The sequence below is a fragment of the Myotis brandtii genome, unplaced genomic scaffold (assembly GCF_000412655.1).
Source record: "Myotis brandtii unplaced genomic scaffold, ASM41265v1 scaffold1203, whole genome shotgun sequence".
NCBI lineage: Eukaryota > Metazoa > Chordata > Mammalia > Chiroptera > Vespertilionidae > Myotis > Myotis brandtii.
In genome coordinates, this window is record NW_005354183.1 from 137440 (window position 1) to 150250 (window position 12811).

The window sequence follows — 12811 nt, forward strand, 5'->3', positions numbered from 1 at the left end:
GCCCAGGTTTCAGTCTTTGTCCCCAGTAGGAGGCATGCAGGAGGCAGTCAATCAATACTTTTCCTTCATAGATGTTTCTATTTCTCCTTCTCTCTTCCTCTCTCTGAAATCAATAAAAACATATTTTAAACAAATAAATAAACTAGTCATTTTTATTTTGATAGCAGCAAAAGCAAGCACTGTTTTAGTTCTCTATTTATGACCGTTCATTTTATAAAACAAAACAAAAAACCTCTGAGGGTTATTAGGAAAAAGTTCTAGAGAAAGCCACACCTTCTGCAAAGCCCTGCAAACTTTTATCTGTAGACATGTAGATGGAAGCTTAGTTCAAGCTGTTTCCTGGAATTCTCTCTACACAGATTCAGATCAAGGGACTTCATGAGTCGTCTGAGTGAACATGTGACTAGTCTCCCAGATGTGGACTTAAGCAATTCAGGCCCATCCCTGCCTGGTAATCAGTTGGTTAGAGCATCCTCCTGATAAAATATGGTTGCAGATCCCATCCTTGTCAAGGCACATACAAGTATTAACCAATAAATGCATAAATTAGTGGAAAATCAAATTGATCTCTCTCTCTTTCTCTCTCTCTCTCTCTCTCTCTCTCTCACACACACACACACACACACACACACACACACACACACATCAATCATTAATCAATAAATCAATTTTTAAAAAGAAATTCAGACCCAGATACATAAATTTTTCTCCACCTTCTAAGATATAATGTCAGAACCTGCCACAAAATTCATTGAAAGGAATTTGAAAAAGCAGGCATAAACTTCTATTCCAATATACAAGGAGAAAAACAAAATAAGTTGAGAAGATGTTGGGTTGAAAAAAACAGCACAGCATATGGGTATAGAAAGTTGTTATGTATACTTTAAAAAACATATTTTAAAGCAAATGAGAACCTATAAGAGATTTATTTTGCATTTGGTGTCACACAAGAAAAGTTAAACATTATTAAGGGGAGATATATGTTACATTTTTGTTTTAATGGCTTTTTAAATGCATGATTTTCATAAAAACAAATTGCAACTATTTAATGTAAACAATTTTATAAGATTATTCATTTCTAGATACTTGTGGATCCATTACCACAATCAAGATAATGTACATACGCATCTCCCCCAAAGTTTCCCCATGTCTCTTTGTAATCCTTCCCTCAACCTTGCTACCACTACCTATTCCTGTTTTCAGGCAACATCTCTTTCACAGTTTAGTTTGCATATTTTATAATTTTGTATAAATGGAATTATTTGTACTCTTCTGTCTGGCTTCTTTCTCTCAGCATAATTATTTTGAAATTCTTCCATGGTCTCATGAGTAGCAACGTTTAATTCCATTTTGTTGCTGAGTAGTAAGTATTCCATCATCTACACTAATAATAGCCTAGGGCCATCACGACCAGAACAGATGACTGAACAGTGGGCTCCTGGCCAACGAGGCACGCAGGTGGGAAGGGCCTGTGGGCTTTGGGCCTCTGGGGCATGGCAGCGGTGAGAATGGTCTGTGAGCCCTGGTCCTTCGAGGTGCGTTGGTGGTGAGCAGTGTCTTTAGCCCTGGGCCACCGAGGCACGGAGGCAAGAAGGGTCTGTGGGCCCCTGGCTGCCAGGGTGCAGGAGAACTCTGAGTCTCGTGCTTTCAGGTGTGTGGCCGGCCTTCAAACTGGACCGTGACAAGAGGAAGGAGGGAGCCCCATTCCTCACAGAATCCACTCTTGGGAGGAGGGAGTCTGCATGCCTGATCGCCCCTAACCACTCTGCCTGCCTACCTGCTCAAGTGTTCCCGGATTGTGAGAGGGTGCAGGCCAGGCTAAGGGAAACCCCTCCCCATGCACGAATTTCATGCACTGGGCCTCTAGTATAAAGATAAAACAATTTGTTTGTTTATTCACCTATTGATTTACATTTTCATTAGCCCCTATTTAGGGTTGTTACAAATAAATCTACTATGAACATTTGTGTATACAATTATTTTAAAACATATGCTTTCATTTCTCTGTGGTCAATACCTAAGTGTGGAATGACTACATCATATGATTGGTGTACATTTGACTTTGTTTAACTTGTTTATTTTAGTAGCATGTTTGTAGATACCATTAGATTTTCTACTGGACAATTATGATGTCTGTGAACTAAGATAGGTTTGCTGCTTCCTTTTTGAATTGTATGTCTTTTATTTTTTCTCTTGCCTTATTGCACCGGCTAAAAGAGCTAGTACAATATTAAATACAAGAGGTATGAGCCAAAATTCTTGAACTTAGTGGGAAACATTCAGACTTTCACCATCAAGTATGACATTTGATATAGGTTTTTTGTAGAGGCCTTTTATGAAGTTGGAGAAATTGCCTTAGATTCCAGATTCACTTGGAATTTGTAATGGGGAACAGAGGCTGGACTTGTCAAATGCTTTTTCTGTACCTACCGAGATTACTCTCATTAATTGATCAACTGTTGATTATCAATCTCTTTGTATACATTATTGATAAATTGTCACGACAAAATATTAAAAAATATATCTCTTCCATTTAACAAATAATGAGACAAAGATCCCAATTGCTTAGAAAGCAGTTTTTAATACAGTTTCCTCTGATAGCAAAAACCTGTTTCTTGGTTTTTTTCACCACTAATTATTTTCAGAGAACATTTGAGAGAAAGCCTAGAGGGTAGAAAAATTATTCTTCAGCCTTTGAAATATCTTAAGACAGTATGTTAACCGGTTCTTTATTTATGCAAAAGGAACTAACAACAAATAATTAAATAATTGCAGGTTTGGCTTTTTCACACACAAAAAAAGAGAAGAAAAAACGAGGACACAAACTGCAATTCAGGGGCAGACCACTAGGTTGTGTCTTGACAATTCTTTTTAGACCAAGTAGTAGACACTTGACTTGAGCAATGCACTGTAGCAAGGGTGTCAAACTCTTCCAGACTTTTGTGAATCTACAGGAAATGGAAACTTTATACATGACTAGTTATCACTCTTTTCTTCTGTTCCTTTAAAGTTGCTTGTAATAAACCAGCCTAGACCATAGTTCTTCAAATTATCCAGTATAAATTTCTAAAAAAAATTTATACCCTAAGTGTTGATATATGTATATACAACTTTCCAACAAAAGTTGGAAGAAACACAAATGCCCATCAACAGATGAATGGATAAACAAAATGTGGTATATACATACACTGGAATATTAGGCTTAAAAAGGAAAGAAATTCTGACACATGCCGCAACATGGGTGAACATTATACTAGGATATAATACTAGATGCAATAAGTTACAATATGACCAATAGTGCATTATTCCACTTTTATGAGGCATCTGAAATAGTCAAATTCATAGAATGATAACTCAAGGGGTAGTTGTCAGGGGCTGGAGGGAAAGGGGGAATCAAGTATTACTGTTTAAGGAGTAGAAATTTTCAATTTTTCAAGATGAATAGAGTTCTAGAGATAAGATAGTTGTGCTTCTTGATCAACTATGTAAGCATACTTGATATCACTCAATTGTACACCTAAAATAGTAAAAATTTACATTAAAATGGCAAAATGTTAATAACTTCAATATGTTAAAGACACTCCTTTTCTGATTTCTACTGTGCACATCTCCTTTCCAAATCCTATATAATAAAAGGCTAATATGCAAAGTGTCCCCTCGAACTGGAGTTCCACCAGGGGGCAAGGCCGACCAGCCAACAGCCTACAGCCCCTCCCCAAAGCCAGCCCTGCCCCTGGTCAGCTACCCCATCCCGATCAGGGGCGGGGCCAGCCTGCCAACTGCCCCCCGGCCCCTCCCGCCAGCCAGCCCAGCCTGATCAGCCCGATCAAGGCAGGCCGGCCAGATTCCACATGTGCATGAATTCATGCACTGGGCCTCTAGTGTAAATATAAGAGTAAGTACAATACAAGGTCACTTATGAAACACCATTACCATTCAAACTATAAGGCACTAAGACAATGGGGTTAGACATAGAAGGAGGAATTATTGGAGAATGAGGATTTTGGATTGTGGAGCACTGATAAAACAAAGTAAGAGGGCAAGGAAGTGTGCAAATGTGCAACATGATGGCAAAAATCTTTTAGAATGGTGGTAAAGTTAAGGACAAGGTAGAAAATAGTAATTCACACTCTGCTTCTTCACAATGTTTTTCTAGCGCCACTAATTATTGATCATTTTATGAGTAAGACTGGTGGAAGGCAGGTAAATCTGAAATGAGCTCTTCCATGCTAGAGTATTAATAAGATGGAAGAACACAAAGTTTGTCACATAGTAGGCACCTTAGAAAGTAAATGAGGGTACCTTACCTCAGCTAACAAATATAAATTAAATTAACTCATTAAACAATATGAAAGACCATACGTAAAAAAGAGAAAAACAGAAAGATTTCATAGCCTTAGTTATTAAAAACAATGCCTTTAAAATAAAATATACTCAATAAATATTTATTGAACAAATTGATAGGGAAAATCTGACAATTTTACAGTTTTACTGATTTTTGAGTCAGATGTTTCTGAATTTCCTTAGTCAATTCTTCTAGCTCAATCTGTCACCAATGGTAAGTTGCTTATTGTGGCTCTTCTTTATATCCAATAAACAATTTCAACCCAAATTTTCAAAGATATGGATGTTTTTGATGAATGATAACTCTACACATGTTCCATGAACCTAGAGAGGTATTTTCATAGGGTGTTTTCCCTCTAACCCTACCTACACCTGTGCTGCCACAGCCCTTGTCGCTTCCTGTCTGTGATTACAATTCCCCGCCTTGGTCCCTACAGCAGGTGGATGCATGAAGCAGAGCCCTGGGGTTTTGGTACACCTCCTTCTAACACGCCTCTCACTGTGGGCTCACTCAGGGCACAGAAATACACTGCTGAGTCCTCCAGCTGTGAAGCTGAGATGACAAGGTTGGCAGAACTCTTTGCTTTCTGAAAATTCAGTGAGTAGCGGCCTCCTGTGGCATTTTGCTGGTTGTAAGAGTCCTGACGAATGAGGAAAACCATCGCCCCACGGCTGAGCTGCTTGTACCAGAATAGACTATAACGTGGAACACTGATGTCATATGTGCAATCCAGGCTCACAGCCTCCTCCTCCTGCACCAGGATTGCTCGTTGGCCTTGAGTTACCTTCTGGGCAATACTGGACCCTGAGAGAAAAAAATACAAACAGAAGGATATGGGATAAGTGGTGTGGGACAGAAAAAAATATATATATTTTATATATGTCTCCTTTTTCACCAATTAACCCCCCCACCACCACCAGCCATTCCCATCCCTGGTAAGCCCCCACCGCCCCCGTGTCTGTGTCCATTGGTTATGCTAATATGCATGCATACAAGTCCTTTGGTTGCTGTCTAACTGCCCCCCCTCCACACACACACACACCTCCCCTGCCATTTGTCTCGGGATCTATTTTGGTTCATCAAATTATGTTGATCATTATATCCCTCATATGAGTGAGATCATGTGATATTATCTTTCTCTGACTGGCTTATTTCGCTTAGCATAATGCTCTCCAGTTCCATCCACGCTGTTGCAAATGGTAAAAGTGCCCTCTTTTTTATAGTGGAGTAGTCTTCTATTGTGTAGATGTACCACACAGAGAGAATTTTTTTTTACTCCCAGCCAGCTTTCCTTCCCAGGGTACTCATACAAGACTGCCTGCACCCCCTGTAGTTATGTCACAGAGAAGACCCATTCCCACCGGGGCATCCTTACCTAGCCACATGGAAGTTATGACCACCCTCAGAAGACCGGACACCAACATGTTCAAGTTCTCCCACTTGGTGGAAGATATCTTCTTTTTCTTCTTCAGTGTTCGGGCTCTGCAAGGTGAGGTGACTGACAGATGGAGAGAAGAAATGCTGAGCTGTGTGCTGCTGCTGCCCCAGAACAGGAAACAGGGTTTCTGGTGCAGACGTTGCTGTGGGTCACGTCAAACTTTCTATGTACTGGCTGAGAGCCTCACCCAACCCACACTTCCTTTTGCATTAACCAACTCTTTTTTAATTTAATTTTTCAATTACCCTTTATGTCCAATATTATTTTGTTTTTATTTCAGGTGTATAGTAGTGGTTAGACAATCATATACTTTACAAAGTGTTCTCTCCAATATTTTCAGTACCAACCTGGTACCATACATAGTTATTATAATATTTTTTACTATATTCTTTATGCTGTACTTTACATCCTAGTGACTATTTTATAACTATCAATTTGTACTTCTTTTTTAATATATTTTATTGTTTTTTTACAGAGAGGAAGGGAGAGGGAGAGGGATACACAGTTAGAAACATCCATGAGAGAGAAACATTGATTCAGCTGCCTCTTGCATGCCCCCTACTGGGGGTGTGCCCGCAACCGGGGTACATGCCCTTGACAGGAATCAAACCTGGGACCCTTCAGTCCACAGGCCTACTCTCTATCCGCTGAGCAAAACCGGTTAGGGCCAATTTGTACTTCTTAATCCATTCTTTTTTTTTTTTTCACCTAAGTCTGCAACCCCCCTCCTCTCTGGCACATTCCTAGGTTGCAGGTTTGATCCAAGTTGGGGCCCCTACAAAGGTAACTGGTTGATGTTTCTCTCTATCTATCTATCTCTCCCTCTCTCTCAAATCAATAAAATCATATCCTGGGGTGAGGATTTACAATTTGTTTTAAATATTGAAATCAAAATAGTTAAATGGGAATTTTCTACCATCTTCCTACCCCCTTCTACACCCCAAAACAAACAAACAAACAATTTTCACAATTATACACTAAGTAGAGTGCCTGTGGAGAAGTTCAGGAATCTAGCACAGAAGTTACACTGTGTGAGAAGCACATTGTGAGAACAAAAATATCTGAGATTGGTAGCATGTTAAAGGGTAGGAGGAACGATTTCATTTTTCGCTAGTCACGCCTTCCCCTGTGCAGCATGGTGCAGTGCCAATAGAAATCTTCTGGGCCTTTGATTTTTCCCGTAGGGGAAAGTGAGGGTATGTGAGTGAGCCCTGGCTCTCCCAACTTTAGGGGAAGCTGCCAAAGAGACTCGCCTCATTCTTGCCCCATCCATATACTGAGGTGAGCTGCCCAGCTGGGAAGTGGGAAGCACCTGGAACAGCATCCAAGGCTCTCAGTGGGCATTAAAGGGACACAGATCCCATTAACTGCAGCACAGACAGATGACATCAGGAACCTATCCACGAGATGCTGGGGACACCTTGCCTGCAGATTCCCACAACTGGTCCACGAGCACCCCCAGTGCTCAGTGCCTCACCCAAACACCATTCCACTTAGTGGCCAGCTACCAGTGCACACAGGAGGCCAACAAGAGTCAGCCTCTACAGATGGCTAGTTTGTGGGCTCAGAAAGGGTCCCACTGTGTGGGACTGGGTGAAGCCACACCATTTGAGCAGTCAGCACCACCCAAGGGAAAGCAAGCAATAGGGAAGCTGTCAACACACACTCTGGTTTTGCAGGATGAAAATAAAGGCCATAATGTTTGTAGTGAATTGCCCAGCAAAGGGAGGAAACCAATACTGCAGTGAAGGTTTAAAGTCTCAATGAGTCTAAGTATGTACTGACTCTGCATCTCTGACCAGAGGTTTTCTTCTTTCATAAAACAATTCCCATGTATATGTGATAAAAACAGTTAAGTCCATAATAATTGTGCCCTCTCTCCCTCACTTCTAATTTGGTTTAGGAAGAATAAACCAATAAAACAAAAGCCATGCATCATGCATCCCTCTCCCTGTCTTCCAGGAAATGGACCAATCAACAGGCACCTTGCTTTTACTGGACTGGAGCTAGTGGTTATAGTGAGGAAATAATGGAAGTCATTGAGGTGTTGGGCTACATTACTGGCCCTTCTTGTTCACATGTTATGCATCTGGTTTAATGTGATGCATTTCCTTATAAGAAAAAACAATTAATTACTGACAACCATAACTCTCCCAAGAGCAATTATCTCACCATACCAGTCACCAATTCTTTAGGGAGAATATAAAAGATCTTGAAAATAACCTACCCAGGACCACAGGTGGGATAATTGGGAAATTAATGATTCATGCAACACTTTTCATTCCATTTATTTATCCATAACATTAAAAGAATTGACTTTTTTTAAAAAAAAGGTTGTGGTTAGTAAAGTTTATTCAGTCGAAACATGAAGATGAGGCAAGGAGATTTGTCACAAGCTATCTGTAAATTATCCATTCATCTAATGCCTTTGTGCACTCCACTAATAATAGTAAGGTAGCTAATAAATGCTTATAAAAACTTTCCTATATAGCCCAGAAATAAAGATTTGAAAAATAATGGGAGCAAAAAATTACAAGTCAAGGAATAGATTTAATTGTCTTAAAATAACAGAGTTTTATTGAGAAAGACATGCATAGGTAAAAAGAAACTATATTTCTTACATAATGAAATAATCAAATACACAAATTAAGAGTTTTGATCCTCACAAATCAATATATAAATTTAATTCTAACACAAAGCTTAAATTAAAAATATGAGTAAATACCAGAACTCACCTTTCTATCTTTAACAAACATCTACTGATTATCAACTATGTGGGAAAGTTAGTGCTGAGTACTGAGGCTATAGCAGTGAATAATATACAACACAATCTTTTAAATTCTATGAGAGTATAAATGTGAACAAATATGTACAGAATTTTGTAAAAGAGAATTGCTTTGTGTGTTTAATAAGAAGCTCACTTTCTAAAATCATGTCCTACCCTATACACTAAGTAGAGTGCCTGTGGAGAAGTTCAGGAATCTAGCACAGAAGTTACACTGTGTGAGAAGCACATTGTGAGAACAAAAATATCTGAGATTGGTAGCATGTTAAAGGGTAGGAGGAACGATTTCATTTTTCGCTAGTCACGCCTTCCCCTGTGCAGCATGGTGCAGTGCCAATAGAAATCTTCTGGGCCTTTGATTTTTCCCGTAGGGGAAAGTGAGGGTATGTGAGTGAGCCCTGGCTCTCCCAACTTTAGGGGAAGCTGCCAAAGAGACTCGCCTCATTCTTGCCCCATCCATATACTGAGGTGAGCTGCCCAGCTGGGAAGTGGGAAGCACCTGGAACAGCATCCAAGGCTCTCAGTGGGCATTAAAGGGACACAGATCCCATTAACTGCAGCACAGACAGATGACATCAGGAACCTATCCACGAGATGCTGGGGACACCTTGCCTGCAGATTCCCACAACTGGTCCACGAGCACCCCCAGTGCTCAGCGCCTCACCCAAACAGCATTCCACTTAGTGGCCAGCTACCAGTGCACACAGGAGGCCAACAAGAGTCAGCCTCTACAGATGGCTAGTTTGTGGGCTCAGAAAGGGTCCCACTGTGTGGGACTGGGTGAAGCCACACCATTTGAGCAGTCAGCACCACCCAAGGGAAAGCAAGCAATAGGGAAGCTGTCAACACACACTCTGGTTTTGCAGGATGAAAATAAAGGCCATAATGTTTGTAGTGAATTGCCCAGCAAAGGGAGGAAACCAATACTGCAGTGAAGGTTTAAAGTCTCAATGAGTCTAAGTATGTACTGACTCTGCATCTCTGACCAGAGGTTTTCTTCTTTCATAAAACAATTCCCATGTATATGTGATAAAAACAGTTAAGTCCATAATAATTGTGCCCTCTCTCCCTCACTTCTAATTTGGTTTAGGAAGAATAAACCAATAAAACAAAAGCCATGCATCATGCATCCCTCTCCCTGTCTTCCAGGAAATGGACCAATCAACAGGCACCTTGCTTTTACTGGACTGGAGCTAGTGGTTATAGTGAGGAAATAATGGAAGTCATTGAGGTGTTGGGCTACATTACTGGCCCTTCTTGTTCACATGTTATGCATCTGGTTTAATGTGATGCATTTCCTTATAAGAAAAAACAATTAATTACTGACAACCATAACTCTCCCAAGAGCAATTATCTCTCCATACCAGTCACCAATTCTTTAGGGAGAATATAAGATATCTTGAAAATAATCTACCCAGGACCACAGGTGGGATAATTGGGAAATTAATGATTCATGCAACATTTTTCATTCCATTTATTTATCCATAACATTAAAAGAATTGACTTTTTTTAAAAAAAAGGTTGTGGTTAGTAAAGTTTATTCAGTCGAAACATGAAGATGAGGCAAGAATATTTGTCACAAGCTATCTGTAAATTATCCATTCATCTAATGCCTTTGTGCACTCCACTAATAATAGTAAGGTAGCTAATAAATGCTTATAAAAACTTTCCTATATAGCCCAGAAATAAAGATTTGAAAAATAATGGGAGCAAAAAATTACAAGTCAAGGAATAGATTTAATTGTCTTAAAATAACAGAGTTTTATTGAGAAAGACATGTATAGATAGAAAGAAACTATATGTTCTTACATAATGAAATAATCAAATACACACATTAGGAGTTCTGATCCCCAGAAATCAATATATAAATTTAATTCTATCACAAAGCTTAAATTAAAATCATGAGTAAATACCAAAATTTACCTTTCTATCTTTAACAAACATTTACTGATTATCAACTATGTGGGAAAGTTCATGCTGAGCACTGAGGCTATAGCAATGAATAATATACAACACAATCTTTTAAATTCCATGAGAGTATAAATGTGAACAAATATGTACAGAATTTTGTAAAAGAGAATTGCTTTGTGTGTTTAATAAGAAGCTCACTTTCTAAAATCATGTCCTACCCTGATTTCCTCAAACACACAAATAGTACATACCATCACCGGGCTCTGAAATAAAGACACATTTTTTAACAATAAAGTGGTCAAAACACATAGAAAAAAACTGTCACATTTTGCCACAAATGTAGAAGAAAATTAATATAAATCTGTAGTTTACTAAAATTTCTCACAGAACTATCAAATAGCAAGTGTTGCAGGAGAAGGCTTGGTGAAATGGAAATGCTCAATTCAAGATATACAATTCAGTGAAAAATCATGATTCTAATTACACCAAAAATTGATGGAAATGTAACCTGACTGTTAGCAATATTATCTGCTTACATAATTATCAAGTTCACATTTTTTCTATTACACATATTTTCTATAATTGGCATGTAATAATTTTAATCAGAAAAAGTAATAAATGCTGTTTTCAAAACACAATAACTAAAAGACCAATCATAATAAAGATTGTGATATTGATGCTAAGGGTTTTTTTATAGGACAGGAGTTTGAATAGCAAATATAAAGTCATTTTTAAAGCCTAAGTTTCAAAATTAAACACTACTAACTCACTTCAAGAATCCATTAAGCAACAAACATCCAACCATATGTTCTAAACCTTTCTGGGTCATCATGAAACTGACCTCTTATTAAGTGTTTTTATACCAACACACTATTTTCCACTTGCAAAAAAGCAATAAGACAAATGCTGTGCTTGCAGGTCTGTCCCAGGCAGAGGGGGCTGCCCCACTCACAGGTTTGTGTACAGGATGCAGGTGCCTGGGAAGCAATGTGTACTCGCTGCACAGAAGTAGACGGCTGAGTCTCCAGGTTGGGTGGTTGCAATGTTCAGGGAGAGATGTTGGGCTGCCTTATTCAAGAAAACAGTGAGTCTTTCAGCTTGGTTTTTGTCCTTATTTGAACGAATGTCTATAATGAACTGGGGACCTTTTCCAGGTTCTTGCCTATACCAAGGAAAGTAGACAGAGCCACTGTCGGAATAAGAACAGTTGATAACAGCAGTGTTTCCCTCCTGGACATTCAGGGTAGAAGGATGCTGATCCACTTTCTCTCCATGGCTGACCCCTATGCAGAAAGAAAGAGTCAGAGAAAGGAGAACAGTGACCAGATCATTAAACTTTATCATTTTCTTTTTATCCAGTAACTAAGGAATCCTGAATAAAGCCAGTGTTGCTTCTAAAGAATATCCACTAATATATTGTTTCCCATAAACCCTCAACTCACGGTCCAGCTGCAGCCACAAGAACATGAACAAAGCTCCAATGGACGTCTTCATCATTCTTCCTACTCAGGAGCAATTGTGGACCTGCAATCACAGCCAGGGGAGCTACTGCTGTTATCAAGTTACCCCTCCTTTCCTCTGACCATCATAGGGGTTTCTCACATTCTACCCAGCCAATAAGAAAAGACTGTGCTTCTGCCAAAGCCTGTTCATTCAGAATCCACTAAAATGCACCCTCCACATGTTCTGCATCAGCAGAGATGCACTGCCATCTTGTGGTTACATTCACAACTACTGAACTTGCTGTTAAATATTCTCTTACCCTGTGCCTCTGAGGGACTCAAAACAGCAATTGGTCAAATAAATTAAGTCAGATCAGAGAATATGGAAGAATAAAGAGATCAAGGTTTGTAACTCTGCACACTACTGAGTCATTGTTAATATTTTGGAAAGAGTCAGATGCTGTTGGTATTTATTCTACGATGTCCTTGGTTTACATGTTTGAAATCTGGAAACTCAAAGGTTCACTCTCTTAAGCAAAAAATAAAATAAAATCTTCCTCTTCAAGCTGTCATACACAAACATAATGGAAAACAACTCAGCCTTAAAAATGAATTAAATCTTACTTTTACGACAGTATGGATGGACCTAGAGTGTATAATGCTAAGGGAAATAAGTCAGACAGAGAAAGACAAATACTATATGATTTCACTTACATGTAGAATCTAATGAACAAGAGAAACAAACAAAATAGAAACAGACCCATAGATTCAGACAACAGACAGTCATTTGTAGGCTAGATGAAAAAGGTGAAGGGCTTAAGCGGTACAAAATAGTAGTTACAGATTACTCACAAAGATGTAGATTACAGCAGAGGGAATATAGTCAATAA

At 39.1% G+C, this 12811-nt stretch overlaps 1 gene segment (V, D, J or C); it reads right to left on the reverse strand.

Moving 5' to 3' along the window:
- Positions 1–11256: 11256 nt before the first annotated feature.
- LOC106724618 lies at positions 11257–12032 on the reverse strand. The segment is given in 2 exon segments: positions 11257–11762; positions 11922–12032. Coding segments are annotated over 2 exon segments (390 nt in total).
- Positions 12033–12811: the final 779 nt, after the last annotated feature.